This window comes from Suricata suricatta, chromosome 9 (genome assembly GCF_006229205.1).
Source record: "Suricata suricatta isolate VVHF042 chromosome 9, meerkat_22Aug2017_6uvM2_HiC, whole genome shotgun sequence".
NCBI classification, from domain to species: Eukaryota; Metazoa; Chordata; class Mammalia; order Carnivora; family Herpestidae; genus Suricata; species Suricata suricatta.
The window spans coordinates 83,350,144-83,371,857 of NC_043708.1; the positions used below are offsets into that span (position 1 = coordinate 83,350,144).

The following is a 21,714-nucleotide window of genomic DNA, read 5'->3' on the forward strand; positions in this document are numbered from 1 at the left end:
TTTTTTAAACATTCAGACTTTAGCATGTAGTCCACAAGTGTGGAAATTTAATCGCTTGGTTCATCTACAAACATTTAAATTAAAATTAAAACAGCACAATTATTTTTAGCCTAATTGGTCATTTTTCTTGTGAGTCATCAGATCTCTGTCCTGTCGCAGTTCAGAGCGCGGTCTCTGCGGACGCGGGCTTCAGCATCTGCGAAGTGGACTTCCAAGGCTCCTGCTTTTCTCTCCACTCAGGGTCCTGGCCGTGTGTCATGGGGTCATGTATAAGCAGCTCTCAGCCTGGATGCTCCATGGACTCCTCTTGGACCAGCACGAAGAGTTCTTTATCAAACAGGGTCCTTCTTCCGGCAACGTGAGTGCCCCGCCAGAGGAGGACGAGGAGGACCTGGGCATCGGGGGCCTGACCGGGAAACAGCTGAGGGAACTCCAGGACTTGGTGAGAACGCTCCTGCCAGGAGGCCAAGAAGCTGACAGTAGATGACCTTCTGGTGACTTCTGACCTGGTCCCCAGCTCAGAGAGAAGTACATTTCAGATTCTTTAGATCTAAACACTTGAACTTGGTTTTATCTTAGCTGCATTCTTAATACCTAACTTAATGTGAGACTACAAAATAGGAAAAGTGTTTGTGAGGTTCCTTTGTTTCCCCTTGCCCCAGTATATGCATTTATGAAGTTAGTGCGTCTTTTAGGTAGTCACGTAGTTACCCTATAGCTTTTAAATGCAGCTTGGCATTTCTTTTGGAGTCCCAGAAGTCCAATATTGTCTTTATTCTTCCATCAGTCTATTCATTCATCTTGCTACAACATTGTGTTGAATGCCTGTTATAAGCCAGGCACTGTTCTAGGAGAGTTATTGGGTGTTTCACTGAGTAGATGACAAAAAGGAAGCAGACCCTGTGCTTAAGGAGCTTATTGTTTAGTGGAAGCCACAGAAAAACAGTGACATTACAGTGTCTGAAGAGCAAGTGTGGGCATTCTCAGAACTTAGAGTAGCTAGAGAAGGCTTTTCAGTGGAAAAGCACGTCTAAATTGCAAAGAGTTTGGGAGGAGAGGTTAAGAAATGTTCCAGGCGGAGGGAAGGATGTGTACAGAGTACAGAGACCATGAAAGACCTGGCTTATTTGAGGAACCAGTAGTAAGTCAATTGAAATGGTCACGTAAAAGCTGAACTACAAAGTACCAGAGACAGTGGAGGGGAGGGGGAAGTGGTCATCGATAAAACCATTGAGGTAAGATCATGGAAGCCCCAGTCATCAATGGGAAGGGATTTGGACTTGAACCTCAAAAGAGCTGGGAGCCAGTGAAGAATTTTAGGCAAGAGGTTAATACAGTCAGACTTTACAATAGACGACTCTGGACACTGTGTGGGGAAACTTTTTTTAAAAATCAAGGGTCACGTGGGTGGCTCAGACAATTTAGTGGTTGACTCTCGGCATCTCAGCTTAGATCGCGATCTCATGGTTCATGAAATCAAGCCCTGCATCAGGGTCTGGCTGACAGTGCAGAGTCTGCTTGGGATTCTCTCTCTCCCTCTCTCTCTCTGCCCCTCCCCTGCTCATGCACGTTATCTCTCTCTCTGTCTCTCTCTGTCTCTCAGTATAAATAAATAAACATTAAAAAAAAAAGTCAAGACTAGCAGCAGGCAAGTCAGAAGAATGTTGGGACCCTTAGGTGAAAAATAATAGCGGCTTAAACCAAGGGTAGTAACAATAAATGTGAAAAAGAATAGAGAAGCTTGAGAAAGATTTAGCAGATGGAATGGGTAGGCTTTAGTGATTGGAGAGGAGTCCAGAAGAAAGAATCAAGAATGATACCTAAGTTTCTGCCTTCAGTTGCTAGGCAGGCAGAGATGACAAGGAATGTGAATGGCAGATACTGGGGGAAAGAAGATGGATCTAATATTGGATATGTTGAGTTTGAGGTACTTGAAGGAGACGTCCAGTGGTTTGAGCCTGGAGCTCGTGAGCACAGTCTAGCTTGAAGATAAAGATTAAGGAGTCATCAGCAGATAGAAGTTTTTAACCTGAGACCACGGTGGCTTCAGGAGGTTCTGTGAAATGTATGTTTCTCTAATTGTCTGGAAGGTCCATAGCTTTTATAATGCAGAGTCCTAGGATGTAAAAAGATTAAAAACACCTGTTATAGTCACTTTGGTGACAGAGGAAGATGTGATTGTTTAAGAAAAGTGAGGAGAACGAGAGGAAAAGAGGGTCTGGGCAATACCCCAGGAACGCCAGCACTGGAGCACAAAACAGGGTGAACAGCAGGGTTCAAAGTCAGGATTTCGGAGCCCAGAGTTCCTTCTGGGAGCTGGAGGATAAGGGTCAAATCCAATGCAAGTCTTTGTGTATCAGAGTCAGCTAGAGAACTTATTAAAACCCTGATGGATGTCTAGGCCTCATCTTGCAGGCTGTCCTAGATCTAGGGAGGGGCTTAAAAATTTGCATTTCTAACACGTTTCTAAGTAAGGCTGATGCTGCTTAACAAGAGCTACACTTGGAGAACCACTTGGCTAAATCACTGGGGTTACTTATTAGTAAAGAGCTGAGGGGCACCTTGGTGGCTCAGTCCTTTGAATGTATGACTTTGGCTCAGGTTACGATCTCACGGTTTGTGGGATTGAGCCCCATATTGGACTCTGTGCTGACAGCTCAGAGCCTGGAGCCTGCTTTATATTCTTTGACTTCCTCTCTCTCTATCCCTCCCCTCCCCGTCAAGAATAAACATTAAAAAATAAATAATAAAAGGAAAACAGGGCGCCTGGGTGGCTCAGTCTGTTAAATGTCTGACTTTGGCTCAGGTCATGATCTCATGGTTCGTGGGTTCAAGCCCCATGTTGGGCTTTGTGCTGACAACTCAGAGTCTGTAGCCTGCTTTGGTTTCTGTGTCTTCCTATCTCTCTGCCCCTCCTCCTGCCCCACTCTGTCAAAAATAAATATTAAAAAATTTTAATAAAAGAGTTGGGTAGAGCAAGCATATGCATAAAACAATAAAGTCACAGACCTGTAGACCTGGAAGAAATAAAAATTCCATGCTACAGGTAAGGAAACAATTCCTGACCTACTTACTGCACAGGGTTTTACATAGTAAAGGCAGAGTGAGGACTAAAATCCTTGTGTTAAAAACGACCTCTGTGATTTCCACCGTGCTCTCCTTCTATCTGATAATGGAGATGTGTTCATCTTTCTACTGGTAATTTGGGCATTCAGATTTAGGCATTCAGACTTCAGATTTAAAGTCCTTGCTTCTAGAAAATACAAATCACGGTTTGGGAGAGTTAGTGATGTCTTCGTGCTTTCCTCTTCTTCATACATCATGTCTGCTGTGGACTCTCCCCTGGAGCAGCGCCTGATAGAGGAAGAGAACATGCTGGCACCATCTCTGAAACAGTTTTCCCTACGAGTGGAGATTTTGCCATCCTACATCCCAGTGAGGGTTGCTGAAAAAATCCTGTTTGTTGGAGAATCTGTCCAGATGTTTGAGAATCAAAATGTAAACCTGACTAGGAAAGGTAAGACTCTGCCTGCCCAGTACATCCTGTCTTCCAAGACCCTTTCTCATACCGCATGGCCCCAAGGAGTGCCCGGTCACAGCGAGTGGCTGGTGACGCTTACGTCCCGAGTTCGCAGCAAAACCATGACAGGCTTACATGAGAAGCCGGTGAAGAAGCCACACGACTGGGATTGGAAATCCTTGCCTGGCCTGCCGCTCTCTGCCTTCCTTGGAAGGTCCCTTCCTATTTTGCAGGATCCATTTTGAAGAACCAGGAGGACACTTTTGCTGCGGAACTGCATCGCCTGAAGCAGCAGCCACTCTTCAGCCTGGTGGACTTCGAGCAGTTGGTGGATCGAATTCGTAGTGCTGTGGCTGAGGTTTGTGTTTCACAGTATATTTGCTTAGCGAGAAAACAGTAGTTGTCCAAAAACTGAGTACTTGACTTTCATTGCTTCTTGATGTGGTTAGAACTTGGAGGGAATTGTTTGAAAGAGTTGAAGGGCAAGAAGTTTTTGTTGTTTTATTAATATTTGTTTATTTTTGAGAGAGAGAGAGAGAGACAGCAAGCAGAGGAGGGGCAGAGAGAGAGGGAGACACAGAATCCAATGCAGGCTGAGCTGTCAACACAGCCCGACGTGGGACTCAGACTCACAAACTATGAGGTCATGACTTGAGCCAAAGTCAGATCCTTAACCAACCGAGCCACCCAGGCGCCTCAAGAAGTTTTTAATGATAGAGGCAGAACTTCTTACATTTTTTCACACCTGACAGGAGTTCACTAGTTAATTACTTACTTGAATAAAAAGAGGGCTCACTTTCAAATTCAGACAGTTAGCATTTGGAATCTGTCAATATAGTTGGCAGTAATTTTAAGGAATCAACTGATTCTCGGTAAATTTGGCATCTCACTTATATTTTAGATGGCTTTACTGCTAACTCTTTCATTTTTGAATATAATAATCTTGTGAGGAATGCAGAACAAGTATTATTCCATTTTTATAAGTGAATGAAATAGAAAGCTAACTTGTCCAGTGTTGCACAGTAAGTAACAAAGATGACGTCAGAAACAGGTCTTGTGACTCCTACTTCAGTGGTTTTTTTTAAATTATTTTTTTTGGGGGCGCCTGGGTGGCTCAGTCGGTTAAGCCTCCGACTTCAGCTCAGGTCAGATCTCAGGTTCGTGGGTTCGAGCCCCGCGTCAAGGCTCTGTGCTGACAGCTAGCTCAGAGCCTGGAGCCTGCTTCCGGTTCTGTGTCTCCTTCTCTCTCTGCCCCTCCTCCTCTCATGCTCTGTCTCTCTCTGTATTAAAAATAAATAAAACATTAAAAAAATTTTTTTTAATTATTTTTTTATGTTTGTTTATTTTTGAGAGCCAGAGTGTGGGAGAGGCAGGGAGAAAGGGAGACACAAGCAGGCTCCAGGCTCTGAGCTGTCAGCACAGAGCCCAACGCAGGGCTCAAACTCACAGACCACGAGATCCTGACCTGAACTGAAGTTGACCACTTTAACCGACTGAGCCACCCAGGCGCCTCCTACTTTATTGTTCTTAAGTGAATTGTGCTTCATCCACCAACTTAAATTGTGACCGGTGATTTTTCAAATGGGCATCTGTTCTGTGGCTTAAAATAAAATTTGGCTCTCAGGTGTATGATAATTGGAAATGAGATCTTTAGTTAGGCAAATGTTTTGTTTGCTATGTTAGTGGTTTTCAAGTTTGGCTGTGCATAGAATTGCCTCAGAAAATCTTAAAACATGCATTTGTATCAAATCTTCACCTCCAGAGATGCTGACTTGTAGACCTACGTCAAGTGGGGGGGAGGAGGTGCTTGCATTTATGCCATCCAACCAGACAACCTACCAACAAACCACTGCAGGTGATTTTGAAGTGTACCTAGTGCGTTCGGGTATCTAGAACTGCTAAGAAGTTTAGCATCAGATACCCTCACATCAGAAACTTTGAGTCTCTGTCTCAAAAATTCTAGGCATGGGAGACAGAGCTGTGATATGGATAGAATATTAGATCTTAAGGTATCAATCACTTCATTTGATTCTTTATGGGCAACTAAAGATCTACATGCTTTTGTCCCTTCACAATATGGAGATGACTGCTCCTCCATCTGTAGCCAAGACAGCTCTAATCTAAGGGACGTTTTATTTTATTAAATCTACTTTCATTCTCTTGTTGTGATAACTCTGGAATTAATTCATGAAGGAAAGTAAAATCTTAATGAATGATACAAGATTTCAAAAATGTTTTTTTCTTATGAAATTCTGAAATGCAGATATTGCTAGAAATTGCATTTCCAGTTTGTAAAAAATGATAGAGGAAGAATTGAAGTTCAGACTCTTGGAAGTCTTTTAGAATTGTAGCTAATAGCCTTTTTTGAGAGGTATTATCTTAATAACAATTTATAGTAATGAAAGTAGTTTCCTTTTTTAGAAGGAAAAGGGGGGCATGTCCTACGAATGTATATCGCACTCGCCCCCATTTTGTTTTCTTTCTCTCCTTTCTTATTTTTTAAGAAAGTATACATACTATATGAATTTATTTATATAAAGTTCAGAAACAGTTAATATAAAGTTTGATATAAATGTTCAAGTGCAGAACTAATCTGTTGTTAGATGTCAGGATTGTATTTGACCTTGGTCAATGGGAAGGGCAAGAATAGGGCTTTCAGGTGTCTCTTACACAGGTGTGTTCAGTTGGTGAAAATTCTCCAAGCTGTAAACCTCTGATTTGTGTACTTTTCTGTATGTTGTTTTACTACTTCAGTGAAAAGATTTTTAAAATTAATTCCTAAATATGTAATAGTTTGTTAATTTTTTAGTTAACTACTCTTTATATGTAGAGAAGTAGCAGTATTAATTTTTGTGCATTGATCCTCTGCCTGACCACTTAGTCATTTTTTTTTTTTTAGTTTTCGTAGTTTGTTGATTTTTCTAAGTAATGATCGTCTCATTTGCAAATAAGATTTACTTCCCATTTTAGACTTTTGCTTTTTTTTTTTCTTACACTCTTGGATTTCTCGTACTACATTAAATGGCTTGAGTGACAGTTGATAAAAACTGTGCAGGCAATGCTAGTAGAGGTGATGATGAGCATTTTCGATATGTTGGCTCTTAAAGGTCATGCACCTACAGTTTCTCTCTTAGTCTAGTGTTTGCTGAAGCCTTTGGCACCTAAGTTTATCAAGTTAAAAACTTTTCTTCTTCCTAGTTTGCTATGAGTTTTTATTATAAATAGATGATGAATTTTATCAACTGCATTTTCTAGGTCATTATGGTACAGTTTCTTGCTCAGAGTTCTTTTTCTCCTTTAGTCTACTCATATAGTAAATTCCAGTTTAGATTTTCAGATGTTGAATCTTCCTGAGATAAAGTACACTTGAACATTTTATTTTATTTTACTTTATTTTTAAATGTTTCATGAGAGGGGGAGGGGCAGAGAGAGAAGGAGACACAGAACCGGAAGCAGGCTCCAGGCTCTGAGCTAGCTGTCAGCACAGAGCCTGATGCAGGACTCGAACCCACGAACGTGAGATCTGACCTGAGCCGAAGCCGGAGGCTTAACCGACTGAGCCACCCAGGCGCCCCATTTTATTTTTTTTAATACACTGTTGAATTCAGCTAGCCAATACAGTACTTGGAATTTTCGCATCTACAGTTTACTAGTGAAATTAGACTATTCCTGCTTCTCACGCGGTTGTGGAATAAAGACTGTAGCAACCTCATGAAATGAGCAAGGTATCTATTACTGTTTTCTAGAACAATTCATATAAGACAGGAGTTGTTACTGAAAGTTTGATTGAACTTACCTGAAAAATTATCTAACCTAGTTGTTTAAGAAGGGGAAATCTTTGCCAATTGAATGTATTTAAATCTATGTTAATCTGTTCAAGACCATTATTTCTCATACCAATTTTGGTATTTGCTACTTTTCTAGGATGACCCATTTCATCTCAATTTAAGTTTTTGGAAAATCTGTCTGTAACTATGTGTTTCACTCTTATTTTCATTTAATCATTTACTGTTAAATCCTGCTAACTTTTTCGAAGAATCAGCCTCTGTTTTTATTACTTTATTTATTACTTTTATTACTTTTTCCTCTATCTCACTGATATCTGCCTTTCTTTTTTTTTTCTTCTTTTTGAGTTTCTATTACTACCAATTTCAAGGATTGAAAACTTGATTTTTCTATTTGTAACCTTTATATCCTGGGAAGTCTGTATAAAGCTTTCCATGTTGCTTTGAGTCTCACACGTTTTTTTGTATGGAGTTTATAATTTTCATCCTGTTCTAAATAATTTTTTCAAATTTATTTTGAGAAAAATATGGAGTGCTTTGTGAATTTGCGTGTCATCCTTGCACAGGGGCCGTGCTAATCTTCCCTATCATTCCAATTTTAGTATATGTGCTGCTGAAGCTTTGATTTTTATTGCAGTATAGTTGTCTCTAGTTTGGTCCTTTGGAGTTGAATAAGGCTTCCTTTATGGATTAATGTAGGGCCCGTTTTTGTTTTTAGTTTTTAATTCTGCATGTGCTCAGTGAGTGTGTAGTCTGTGAGTCTATGAATGTTCTAATGCCTCATTTCCAGGCATTGTGTTAGTCATGTACCTATTTCTAATGAATATATATTTATTTTTCCTTTTATATATGTAATCTTCTATTCATCACTTATGATGCATATATTATGTATTTTTTAAAATATATATAAATATAGACTTTGTTTTTAAGAAGGTGCCACGCCCAGCATGGAGACAAACTCATAACCCTGAAGTGTCAAGACCTGAGCTGAAATCAAGAGTTAGGAACTTAATTGACTGAGCCTCGCAGGCCCCCCTTAAATGTGTGTGTGTGTGTGTGTGTGTGTGTGTATAATTTTTTTTAATGTTTTATTTCTTTTTGAGGGCAAGAGAGAGTATGAGTGGGGGAGGGGCAGAGAGAGAGGGAGACACAGAATCCAAAGCAGGCTCCAGGCTCCGAGCAGTTAAGATCTTACCCAGCTTTCATTATGTACCTCATATCTTCTTCCATCCTTTATTTTCAATAGTTTTTACCCTCCTTGCCCCCCAAGCAGCAGCCACTGAACTACTTTCTGTCACTATAGATTAGTTGCATTTTCTAGAATTTATAAAAATGGAGTCAAACAATACATACTCTCCTGGGGGAAGAGGTGGCTCAGGATGCTTTTCTCATGATTATTTTGAGATTAATCCATGTTGCATGTATCAAAAGTTTATTTCTTTTTTTAAATGTTTATTTTGAGAGAGACTGTGTGTGCATGAGTGGAGGAGCAGCAGAGAAGTGACCCGTCCGGCAGGTCGGTCAACGCAAGTCCTGAGGGAGGGGGTGAGAATGGGGTAGGGCAGGGAGCACAGAGAATGGAGGCAAGACAAAGTCTCTGATCAAGCCTCGTTTATTGAGAGAACACACACATCTTAAAAGGGTAAAAGGCAGGAAGCAAGGCAGCTGACCTAGGTTGGTTGCTAAGAAACAGGGTCAAGTGATAAAGGCTAGGGTAAAGGAGGAACCAAACTGAAGTTTTAGCACAGCGCCTGAGGGGCCAACACTGCCCTGCCTGCAGGCGGTTGATCTTTGTTCTTCTGGCAGCTCCAGACAGAGAAGGAGAGAGAGAATCTCAAGTCAAGGCTCGAACCCACAAACCTGAGACCATGACCTGAGCCGAAATCAAGAGTCAAACACTTAACCAAGTCACCTAGGCACCCCTGTACAAAATCATTCCTTATAGAAGTTTTTGTTAGATCCTAAAATACCAACTGTTGTTTCCACTCGCCCACTTTCCTTTTGGTAACCTTAATGTAACTCGATAAACCTGTTTCTTGGGATTCTGTTAACCCCACTTGGAGAGGGCAAAGTTGACAGGTGAAAGTCATCCAGTTACTGCCCCGAGGTATCTTACACTATAATTAGCTACCACCAAATGCTGTAAGATTGTGATTGGTTACTCTGGCCTACATAAACCCTGAGGTTTTGCTCAACGGGGCTCTCTCTTCCGAGGACCTCCAGCTCCTAGGGAGGGGTCATTCGGCCAAACTGAATAAACCCATTGACCAACTCCGTTTGTGTTCATGGATTCCATTCTTGGTGACTTGCACTGGGGAAAAAGGGTCCAGCATTTTCATTGGGGTGAAATTTTATCCCTATTGTGTTTTTTTTCACAGCATCTCTGGAAGCTGATGGTAGAAGAGTCAGATTTACTGGGTCAGCTGAAGGTAACAGCTTAGCTGTCTTTTAACTCTTGAAATGATGCTGGTAGGCAGTGAGTGACTCCTCTAGGCTGTCTTGAGAGCCCCAGTGACCTGTACCCTGACTTCCTGAGTGGCCTCACATATCCTCATCCAAGAATGCAAACTCTCCCTAATATTACGAATGTCTAGAGTACAGAGTTGGGTGTTTACCGTCTTCTGGTGCAATATTGTGTTGTCATTGAATAAATGATACCAAAGACACACACCCATTGTCCTGCCTTGAGCAGTTGCTGAACATGCCCCTTTGAAATGCCAAAAGCCTGTCTCCTTGTTATGTTGGGTTCACACTGATGAGATTGGAAACTTCTGTGTAATTAGGCTAGTAAGGAGCTCCTGGCCGTGCTGCATTACTGAATTGTAAATTGAAATTCTTTCCACAGATCATTAAAGACTTTTACCTTCTGGGACGCGGAGAACTGTTTCAGGCCTTCATTGACACGGCTCAACACATGTTAAAAACACCACCCACTGCAGTAACTGAACATGGTAATTGCCCTGTGGGCCTGAGAATGACCACTTTATTGAAGTTGTAGGGTATCTCTTGACTGCTGCTGACCTGTTTGGTCTGTTCCACGTAAGAGCAGCCTGGCGAGTTACAGAGCCACGTTTACCAGGATGGGAAGCCCTTCAGATGGGCTGGACACGGAGGTCATTGGGAGTAGCCTCTTGACCCTTCCTAAAAAAGTGGGTACAAATCAGGTATTTTATCAGATTATAGTCCTACCTTGTGGGACATACCAGGACTTAATGCTACTTTGTTAGAAATCTTTAGGTTGTGAATGATGGAAACTTAAACTGGACTAACCCAGGTAGAAAAGAAGAGTTTATTTGCTGCTACATCTGTAACCCCAGTGGGATAGGAGTACAGCTGGGCCTCAGAACACACGAAACTAGGGACTTGACTACAGCTAGAATTCTCTTTACCATATTTGTCTGTGCCTCTTTCGTGCCCTTTGATGGCCTTCCAGTCCCATTTGGAAACATGGCCACAGTTCCTCGGAACTACCTCCTGGTGTCCACTGGAGGAGCCAAGTCCAGTCTCTCTGGAGCAAATGAAAAGATTCCAGGAAAGGGCCTTTTGTTTGTTTTAATGTTTATTTATTTTTGAGAGAGAGAGACTGAGCAAGAGCAAAGGAGGGGCAGGGAGGGAGGGAGACAGAATCTGAAGCAGGCTCCAGGCTCTGAGCTGTCAGCACAAAGCCCAACACGGGGCTCGAACCCATGAACATGAGATCAGGACCTGAGCCGAAGTCAGAGGCTTAACCAACTGAGCCACCAGGTGCCCCTCCAGGAAAGGGTTTTTATAAGCCCAATCCAGGTCATATACATACCCCTGCATCAAAGATGGCAGACATTAATGGGGCATCTGATGGCTCAGTTGGTCTAGCAGCTGATTTCGGTTCAGGTCATGATCTGAGTTCACAAGTTCAAGCCCTGTATGGGGCTCTCTGCTAACAACTTGGAGCCCAGAGCCTGATTCCAATTTTGTCTCCCTCTCTCTCTGCCCTTCCCCCACTTGCACTTCTGTCTCTTTCTCAAAATAATAAACATTAAGAAAAAAATTTTTTTAAAGATGGCAGACGTTAAGATCTGCCTACTTCAGTGAAGTGTTCACCCTGGACTAATGGGAATGCTCCCGATTCCCATTCAGACGACATGAGGAGAGTCGGGCAAGGATCAGTATCAAAAAAAGAAAATGGGAAACCGACATGATTACCAGTTTTCTAACTCAATAAAATGAGATGTCTACTCTACTCACATCAGACTTTTTTTATCAAAATATCAGAAAACCTAATTCAAACTCCCACAAAGGGGAAGAAAAATTTATTGACTCTCATAACTGAGAAGGTCAGAGTATGATGGCTTTAGGCAAAGTCTGATCCAGTGGCTTACACGATGCCTTCAGGACTTGGTGTTACTCCATCTTTCACTTCTGCCTTTTTCTCAGGCCTGCTCCATGTGGTAGCAAGACAGCCTCCAGCTAAGCTCACATCCTGCTAAGACTTTGTTTTTCTCCAAAAAAAAAAAAAATCTCTTTCAGTCTGGATATCACCTCTTCATTGGTCTGGCTTGAGTCATGTTCACATCCCTACACAAAATAGTGTAACGAGGTGGAGAGTTACGTTCCATGTGATCATGCCTAGGTCACCTGCTTATGCCTAGGATCAGGTCTTGTCCACCCCACTGAACTACATGGATAATACTGGAAGGGGCGATTCTCCAGGGAAAATTGGGTGCTGTTAGCAGCAGGAGGAATGCATGCTAGTCGGTCTAAAGCAACCTGTCTCCACTGCGTCCTGCCGTCAGTGTAAGGCAGGCTGGAGGAGACGTCGAAAGCCGGCGGCATCCAGGTCTGTCACATAGCCTGGCGTTCTCCTCAGCCCATGTGCTCTCTTGCAGACGTGAACGTGGCCTTCCAGCAGTCTGCGCATAAGGTATTGCTGGATGATGACAACCTTCTCCCTCTGCTGCACTTGACGATTGAGTATCATGGGAAGGACCATAAAGGTTTGCTGCTCTTTCTTGGATCTTTCTGCTCTTACTTAGTTATCGTCTGTTCTCCCATCTCTGCTTCCGTCTACCTCCACAGAAACCGTATCATTTTGGACCTTAGAAGTCACCTTGTCTGGTGCCCTGTTTCATACAGGAGGAAAGGGAAGTCCAGAGAGGCTAAGTGGGATGTTCAGGCCATGGTTTTCTTTTCGTTTTCATCCTGCTGCTGGAATGCTCTCCTTATTTTCAGCCAACCAAATTTTAAAGCTGAAAAAAGAATCTAGAAGACCTCCTGGAGAATCTCCCAGAGAATTTCTTTGCCTTCTGCAAGGCCCTTTTTGTTCCCTTTATGCTTCTGACACTGCAGGCTCCAGTGAGCACTCACTTCATGAATGTAACTCCCCTTGCGGAAGCTCTGGTTCTAGGTTAGCAAAGCTGTCTTTTTTTCTTCTTAACAGATGCTGCTCAGGCGAGAGAAGGACCTTCTCGGGAAACTTCTCCCCGGGAAGCCCCTGCGTCTGGCTGGGCAGCCCTGGGTCTCTCCTACAAAGTACAATGGCCACTGCACATTCTCTTCACCCCTGCTGTGCTGGAAAAGTGAGTATTTCTGAATTTCTCATAGGTAAATATTACCTGCCTTATGTCCAAGGGTAGAAATGATCAGGAATAGAATTGGTGGGGGCAAGATAACCACCCAGCTGGTGGGTGTAAGCAGTCTGCAAATCGGGGGTTGCAAACTCAGACATCTTCACGGACTGGACAGAAGGCAGTAGCGGGTAGCGGGTGCAGGATGTGCAAGAGGGTCAAACCCTTCAAGTCATCAGTGTGGTGGTGGTGGTGGTGGTTGTTTTTAAGATTTTATTTTTTAAGTAATCTCTATACCCAACATGGGGCTTGAGCTTAAAATCCTGAGATCAAGAGCTGCATAATCTACCGACTGAACCAGGTCACCCCTGCTTTTTAAGTTTTTTTCTTGTTTATTTAAAGTTTGTTTATTTTGAGAGACAGCACACACAATACAGGGAGGTGGGGAGGACGGAGAGTGAGGGACAGAGAAAGGGCAGAGAGAACCCCAAGCAGGCTCCTCACTGTCATTGTGGAGCCCAGTTTGGGGGCTCAAATTCAGGAACCCTGAGATCATGACCTGAGTGGAAATCAAGCGTTAGACGCTTAAGCTACTGAGCCACCCGGGTGCCCCTGCCATTGTTTTCTAAGTTACAAGATAAGCAGTTTACAGGCTTCCAGTTTGTGACCCCTCGAAGACGCCGTCTTGGATACCACATGGAGAATCTGGCCTCTGTTAATTCCATCAGACTAGCAAATTTCCTCCTAAGTTGGGTAATACTTTGTTGATCTTGGGAAGACTTTCAGACTCGAGCCACCTCCTTGGCCCCAGGGAGAGGCAGTGGGGACAGCTCGGCTGGGGGTGGGATAAAGGAGTCGCCCCGGGTGTTGAGAGACTTGGAGCAGCTGTTCCTTGTCCTGAGAGCTTGCCGCGTGCTGTTGTTCAGCTCCTTCGGGACCTCATGTCCCCAAGCCTGGGAAGGAGAACTCCAGGGGAAGGCAGGTGAGAGAAGCAAGCTTGGCTGGTGGGGGCCTGTAACACCCACCTCCAGAGCAGCTCAGGAATTTCTCAACTCCTATTACGGGTTGGAGGATGGAGGCTGTTGTCTTCGGGTTAGACGAGTGGAGAAAAGGGAACAAATGAACAAAAGGGACTCTTCATCTCTCTGCTCCCGTTCACAGCCCTCTCTGCTTTCTGGGGCAGAGAAGCTTGCGGTGGGAGAGACCAGGCATGAACTCGCAAAGACAAGGCTGGTTGAGGGAGGTTTCTGTGGCAGGTTCAGAGCCCGCAGCCCACCTAGGGAAGCTGCTCGGACCTTGTCCAGAGAACCTCCACAGCCCCCAGTGTCCCGCAGGCCAGCAGTTGGCCTCCTCACATGACAGGCTCTGAACACCCTTGAAGAAATCAAGCTCAGATGTATTTTTAAAAACTTACTATGAAAATTTCCAAATATATACAAAAGTATGTACTATAATGATCTCTCATATATACCTTATCCAGCTTAAGTTAACCATTAGCATTATGCTATTTTTTATTTTTTTGCTAGAGGCTTTATAAAGCAAATCCCAGACACGTCATTTTACTCCATCACTTTGCAGTTCAGAAAAGGCACGTTTTAAATTTTTTTTTATGCTTTTTATTTATTTTTGAGAGACAGAGAGAGACAGCTGGAGCAGGGGAGGGTCAGAGAGAGAGGGAGACACAGAATCTGAAGCAGGCTCCAGGCTCTGAGCTAGCTGTCAGCACAGAGCCCGACACGGGGCTCGAACCCACGAACCGTGAGATCTGACCTGAGCCGAAGCCGGACGCTTAACCGACTGAGCCACCCAGGCACCCCAGAAAAGGCACGTTTTGAATGTAACTATAATGGAGTTATCACACTCAGTAAAATTAACATTAAGTCCTTATCTTCTCTCTGGTCCACACTGAAATTTTCAGTTACCTACAAATGTCTTTTTTTTTTCTTTACAAATGTCCTTTTATGTTTGGGTTTGTTCAAATCAGAATCCAAACAAGGTATACTATTTTTACTATGTTGTTGCATTAGAAATAGATGGTTTTAAGTGTTTATTTTTGAGAGAGAGACAGAGCATGAGCAGTGGAGGGGCAGAAAGAGGGAAACACAGAATCTGGAGCAGGCTCCAGGCCCCAAGCTGTCAGCACAGAACCCGATGTGGGGCTCTAACTCAGGAACCATGAGATCATGAGCTGAGCTGAAGACAGAAGTTTAACTGAGCCACCCAGGCGCCCCAGAAATAGATGATTTTAAAAACGAAATCAGATTGGTTTCTGCAAGCCTGCCTATGAACAAGTAAATTTATCCAGTTCCACTAGGAATCAGCTGTTCTTCACATGTGTCTTGTGTGAGGCTCAGCATTAGGCAGCCAGCCCCTGAGCTTGCCGTGAGGCAGCAGTTCGCGCTCGGGGAGGGAGCCCTCCATCGTGTTCTCTCTTCCTTGGGACATTGAGTCCGGTTAGCCAAAATCCTGGTTTCCTAACACAGTCTTATTACTGGCCCATGTAAGACCCTCCCTCCTTTTTACGCATAACCATAAACCAGTCCCAGTACCAAAACTGGACACTGACAGTAACGTCCTCCCGCCTCTGTGGTCTTTCCCAGTCTCACTCCCGTGGCTCCCTGAACCCGAGGTGACCGCTCTCCTACATTCACATTTTCTATCCTTTTTCTGTTTAGTTCTGTAACATCTGTATATATTCCCCCAAAGTATGTTTTTTTCTACTTGGTTGTTTTAAGCATTATAAAAAAGTAGATCAGGGAGCGGCACCTGGCCGGCTCAGTCAGTTAAGCACCTGACTCTTGATTTTGGCTCAGGTCACTATCTCACGGTTCATAGGTTTGAGCCCCACCATTGGGCTCCACGTTAACAGTGCATAGCCTGCTTAGGTAAAGTCCCTCTCGCTCTGCCCTTTCCTCTCTCTCAAAAATAAACATTTTAAAAAAGGGTATCAGGCTTTATGTAATCTGAGGTTTATCTTTTTTATTCAAAATCACATTGCTCGGACTGCTCTTGAGTTGTACAGCCGAAGCTCATTCATTTGACAGCTCCACAGTGTTCCACCGTGGAAATGAAAGCACAGTTGGTTCATCCCCATCTCTAGCCATTCTCATTTCCTGTCTGAAGCCCTGGGGTGAGCGGGTGTGCGGCGCAGGGGACGTGGGGCGCGCGGCCCCTCTGGAACAGCCGGATGGATGTGTCTGCCGCAGGTACAACGTTGTCTTCAAGTACCTGCTGAGTGTGCGCCGGGTGCAGGCTGAGCTGCAGCACTGCTGGGCCCTCCAGATGCAGCGCAAGCACCTCAAGTCCAACCAGACCGACGCGGTCAAGTGGCGCCTGAGAAACCACATGGCGTTCCTGGTGGACAACCTGCAGTACTACCTCCAGGTCTGAGCCAGGGATGCAGAGAAGGAAGGGGCGTGAACAGAAGCCCGGGAGGTTGACGGCAGTTCCTGAAGAGGGACCGCCATCCTGCGCTGGATGAAATGCTGGGGTTTGAGAGAATTCATAGGTTCTGGCATGGGGTTGGGAGGGGTTCATTGCAGCATTTTGGAGGAAAATGGGAATAAACCGGTGAAGAATAGGGAATTTAGGGTTCTTACCAGCAAGCAGGGTTTAACATGTGTTGATTTGACCCTTTTTATAGCTTGCTAGAGTGTCTAGAAGAACTTAACTAAAGTCAGCCAGTGGAGGGGATGTGGTGGGAGGTGGGAGGAATCTGCCAGCACTTTGGAGGTTATGAGGCAGTAGGCAGATAACATTCCTCAAGGCCAAGCAACATCAGGGGGTCTTTGGTCAGTTTTAAAGTGGCTTGAATAGGAGAAAGGAGTGGGGGCAAAGAATTTTTAGTTCAGACCGTCAGGCCTCTTCATGTCCCCGCGTGCTTACCATGTGTAAGGTGCGGAAAGTATTTGTCTTTAACTGTCCATCAGGTAGATGTGCTGGAGTCTCAGTTCTCACAGCTGCTGCACCAAATCAACTCTACCCGCGACTTTGAAAGTATCCGATTGGCTCATGACCACTTCCTCAGCAACTTGCTGGCTCAGTCCTTTATCTTGCTGAAACCTGTAAGTAGGGCTGTTCATTTCCTCAGACTCCTAGCCCGACGGTGACAGATCCTGAGTTGCCAGGATACGCAGCTATCATTAAGCAATTGTTCAGATCTCCATTTTTAAGCATAACTAAAAGGGAATTTTAAAAGGGAACTTACATGTTTTTGAATTTCTTAAATATTGTGTCCCAGCATGTGGTGAGCAGCTATAGAAGAAAGAATATGTGCTCGACCCTCAAAAGGAAGGATTTAGAGGAATTTAAGAAACCTTTCTGTGACATCGCAGAAAAGCTAACAAAAACCTTACAGTCCTTAGGTTCTTAGAAATCTTTTGGGTCAGGATCAATCAACTAAGAGTCATTGTCACATACAGCTCGAGCAGTGTGGATGGATATACGTATGTACATCTCCTTCAGGGTGATTATTCTCAACTTTGGCCACACGTGGGAATCACCTGGAAGTTTAAAAAAAAAAAAATCTAGGACCCAGAGCACTTAGAGTCTCTCAAGTGAGACCCAGGCACCAGTAGTTTCTAAAGCTCACAAGGAGATGAGAATTCCCGAATAAAAAGCGGGAAGACTGAAATGACCCCTCGTAGTTTCTGTGGTTACACAGGTTACACTTCCTCTGTGAGGTCAGCCAGTTTCATCCCTACGTTGTGCCACACCACCAGCACTGCAGACTTCTCTTTTGTTCTGTTTTTGCTGCACTAAAGGGAGAGCGAGTTACATAGCTGCCACTCCCAAGGGGTCTATCTGTGAATGGACAACAGCAGGAACCACTCACCGGTAGACTGTCCTTGTCTGGCATGATGCCTCCTTGGGAAAAGCAGAATTAGAGAGCAGGTGGTCACCATTAGATATTTATTGAGTGCTTACTTTGTGCAAGGCACTGGGGATACAGAGAGGTATAAGTCATGGCTCTGCCCTTAAGGAGCTCACAATCTAGTTGGAGAAACAGAACATACATACACACACAGATCCGTAACAGCACAGGTGCCTGAGCAAGAGAACAGCACAGATAATACAGAGAGAGAAGCAGGGTCACTGGAGGATACATGGGGAAGGGAGTGCTCTGCCGAGAAGGTAGAACTTGGACTGTGTTAAGGAGGGGATCCCGGGCACAGGGAGCAACACTGAAAGCAAAGCTCAGGCAGGAGCACACGTGGGGGTCCAGGAAACGAGGCCAGGTTTAGGTGGCTAGAATGGAGGCTTGTGCAGGAGTGACTAAGAATGACAGCATCTTTGCCAGGAAGGGAAGAGCTGGTTTTACACGTGTTGCATTTTGAGGGCCCAGCAGGACGTGCACATGACATGGTCTCTTCTGAGGTCAACGAATGGAAATAATAGATTGTTTTCCCAAATCTTTAATTTCACGGATGGGTCTGCCTTCACTTCCTAATACCAGCTCTTTCTTGGTTAGGTGTTTCACTGCCTGAATGAAATCCTAGATCTCTGTCACAGCTTTTGCTCCCTGGTCAGCCAGAACCTGGGCCCGCTGGATGAACGTGGGGCCGCCCAGCTGAGCATCCTGGTGAAGGTGAGTCTGGCCGCCTGTGGGCGGTGCGCAGCCCTGTCCAAAGGATGGAGGCGGTTTTGCCAATGAGGAATCCCGATCTTTCTCTGAGTCAATAAGGCATATTCCCAATAATTACATACGCACAGAAATAACAAGATACAAAGATAAAAATGTTGCTGTCAGTTCACTTTAAAGCAAGATAATTTGCCATCTCAGCATTCAAAAATAGCTCAGCCCTGAATAGTTTCTTCAGCCCACAGACACACACTGGCTTTGTTTTCACATTCTCCTATCCAACCTCCTTACTTCCTTGAACTGTTTCACGGAGATTGTGATTATCCGACCAGAACAAAAGCACGCAGCTCCCCCCAACCCCCAGTGTACAACGGAATGCATTAACTTGCAAGCAGATGCTGACTTCCTCCTGAGAACGAGCGTGTGCTTTCCCAGAAGGTCATGTCATCTGTGGCGTCTATACAGAGAAGTTTTAGGCGTTAACGGCGGTGAGGATGTGGGAAGGCCAGCTGGTGCAGCAGAATTTGGGGCAAGACTTTTTCAGGGACCTGCCCCCCCGCCCCACTCCACACGGACGGTCCGGGAGTCTGAGAGGAATGGCAGCTTGGGTCCTTCTCTTGCAGGGCTTTAGCCGCCAGTCATCACTCCTATTCAAGATTCTCTCCAGCGTTCGCAATCATCAGATCAACTCGGATTTGGCTCAACTACTCTTACGACTGGATTATAACAAATATTACACGCAGGCTGGTGGAACTCTGGGCAGGTAGGAGCAAGCCTTGGGGAACTCCGTGGACTCTGTGTGTGTGTGTGGCTTTTTAACAAGTTGTAATTCCAGAGCTAGGAGGCTCTAGTCATGGTCTCACCCAAATAGCCTCATTTTATAAACAAACTAAAGCTCAGAAAAAGGGCTGCATCTGATCTTTAATTTTAATGAAGCTTATTTTCCAGTAAAACCAATCATCCTAATAAAATACTAAAATCCCTGATGCTGAGATGGGCTGGGCTAATCCCCTGCTGGGAAGCAGGGTGGCTCTGGTTCCCAGCTCTGACACGAACTAGCTGTACCGGCATCCTGTCTGCCTCACTGGCCCCGGCCCAGCGTCCGGGAAAGGTGATTGCCCCTTCTAATTCTTTTCAGTCAAAGAGATTTTGTGATGGTTGGTTTTTTTCCAGAGGTCTGTCCTAATCAAAAACATTTTATTGTTCTCCTTTTACTCGCTCTCTCGACTGTCCTCAAGCAGATTTTTCCTAAGCAATTTTAGCAGAAGAGTCAAAGAAACTTGAGTTTTAAGATGACATTATATAGATAACAGGTTGCCCTGATTCATATTTCTTTGAAGAAAAGCTCGGGAAAGCCTATTTGAGGCTCTTTTTTTTCTTTCAGTTTCGGGATGTGAAAATACCTGCTTCGCAAACTAACAGTCCAATCACGTTCCCAAATCTGTGACAGAAGATTCAAAACATTCCAGCCATTCAGCAAATGCCTGCAGACTACTGAGGCCTCTACCTTTTCCTCCTAGAAGCAAGCAATACTACTGAACATCCGTGGGCACAAATCCTTCCCATGTGGAAGGGTCTGCCCCACCTCAGGGGAGCCGGTGACTCACCCACCACGGAGGACATGTGGTGTCCGCTCTCCCTCTGCTGGCCCCGTGAGACCCAGGACATGGAGAACTTCCGTCGGGCACATCGTGCTCTGAGCACCTGCTGTGCGCCTGGGCACTGCTCCAGCTGCGGGACAGCACCTCTCTCACGCTGGGAAAAGGTAATCCTAGCTGTCGACAGTGTATTCAAGTAGTATTCTAAGAACAAGGGTCCTTAAGAAAACGGAGGTCTAATTCTTAAGATTTCAAGTACTGAAAATTACAGGTCTCACTCTCCCCTCTTAGAAGAACCACAGGAGTTGAGGTTCTCCTAATCTGGCCCAACCATTACTGGTAATTATTAATATTCATATTGGTGTGAACCAAAATAAATACTCATGGAACAACTCCCTCCATACTGAACAGGAATGCAGCAATCTGGCCTCAGTTTGTAGCTACTGAATCTGGTCCTTCCCTGCATCTTCTACCACAAACCACTCCTGTTTCCTGTAGTTGTGTGCTGAGGACGACCCCTTCCCCTGTGGAGAAGCTGGCAAATCACGGCCTGCCACCTGCTTGTGTAAAGTTTTACTGGAACCCAGCCACACTCATTTGCTCACCTATTGTCTGTAATTGCTCTTGTGCCATCCCAGCGCAGGGGAGTACTCGTGACACATCAAATGGCCCAGAAAGCCTAAAATATTTCCTAACTGGCAGGAAGAAGTTTTTTAACTCCCTGCTTTAAAGAATAAGAGGACATTAGCAGGGCTGATGCTTCTAGTAACTGGGACAGGAATAATAGTCATAAAAAATGTTGGGCCTCTGGCTAGAGCTTCTAACATTTCTAAATGTTGTCACTGTGTTTCTCCTGTTTCTTTGCAGAAAGTCATCCCATCAAACTTAGTCACTGCCCTTTCAGAGCAATTGGTGCTTTTTCCTTTTTAGCTCTCAGACTACAGTACCCACAAGTCAGCTGTCCGCTCAACTTAGAGCTATGCTCAATTCCATTCAGCTTTAGCTACAACTATTAATCTTGGCCTACTGTAAAATTAGGTTTTGGGAAGCACTGTATTGTAGATAACCTTTTGACAATGATGCCACAGAAAAATTTTAAATTCACTTCTTGTTACTTTCCTTGGCTAGCTGTCCTCCACTATGAACAAATCTATTGAAAACTGCAGAGAAGGTACTATATGGGGTTGTCTTGCTATTTGTTCTGCGACTAAGTTCAAAGAAATGTATGAAGAAATCCCAGTTACTACAACCAAAGAGATTCAACATTTATTTTATCATAAAAGTCCAGCAAATAAAACTATATACAAGATCCATGCAAAGAACCCAGTTACACACAAGACACATTTAAAACCTGGTTAAAACACAATCTCCACAATAGCAGGGAATAAAATCGGTAAGACCAATATCCTTAGTGAGAAACATAATCATGTTTATATTTTGGATGCTGCTTGAATCCAATTCTCTCCCCAACAATGAGGCACTGGATCACCCACTCTTGTGACACCACAGGCAGCTGTAATGCTTCAGCACACTTCAGCACCGAGGCTGGGCATGAGGGATCCGTCACCACCACGTCAAATACCCCTAAAGCAATATCTGCAGGAAGCAGGGGAAGGTGAGGAAAGGAGACTCAATTTAGCCTTCCGTTAGAAAGATGTGCCAGTATGCTGCTTTGTGCCCAAACTCC

The 21,714-nt window shown here is 44.3% G+C and overlaps 2 protein-coding genes and 1 pseudogene across 8 annotated transcripts in view; 1 reads left to right on the plus strand and 2 right to left on the minus strand.

Moving 5' to 3' along the window:
• The window catches only part of TUBGCP4 (tubulin gamma complex associated protein 4), a 35,581-nt gene extending 14,305 nt beyond the window's left edge, over window positions 1-21,276 (plus strand). Inside the window, exons 7-18 of the mRNA XM_029950886.1 lie at window positions 241-442; window positions 3,352-3,517; window positions 3,754-3,878; window positions 9,684-9,734; window positions 10,151-10,256; window positions 12,171-12,278; window positions 12,722-12,860; window positions 16,055-16,232; window positions 16,778-16,912; window positions 18,319-18,435; window positions 19,053-19,192; window positions 19,814-21,276. Of these exons, the coding sequence (XP_029806746.1) occupies window positions 241-442; window positions 3,352-3,517; window positions 3,754-3,878; window positions 9,684-9,734; window positions 10,151-10,256; window positions 12,171-12,278; window positions 12,722-12,860; window positions 16,055-16,232; window positions 16,778-16,912; window positions 18,319-18,435; window positions 19,053-19,192; window positions 19,814-19,826 (1,480 nt within the window). The 3' untranslated portion in view covers window positions 19,827-21,276. The remainder of the gene's footprint in view (window positions 1-240; window positions 443-3,351; window positions 3,518-3,753; window positions 3,879-9,683; window positions 9,735-10,150; window positions 10,257-12,170; window positions 12,279-12,721; window positions 12,861-16,054; window positions 16,233-16,777; window positions 16,913-18,318; window positions 18,436-19,052; window positions 19,193-19,813) is intronic.
• On the minus strand, window positions 7,827-7,927 carry LOC115303109 (annotated as a pseudogene).
• TP53BP1 (tumor protein p53 binding protein 1) overlaps window positions 17,746-21,714 on the minus strand; it is a 74,869-nt gene continuing 70,900 nt past the window's right edge. For all 7 annotated transcript variants that reach the window (XM_029950868.1, XM_029950869.1, XM_029950867.1 and 4 more), the window contains one exon: window positions 17,746-21,623. In XM_029950868.1, the coding sequence (XP_029806728.1) occupies window positions 21,436-21,623 (188 nt within the window). In that variant the 3' untranslated portion in view covers window positions 17,746-21,435. The remainder of the gene's footprint in view (window positions 21,624-21,714) is intronic.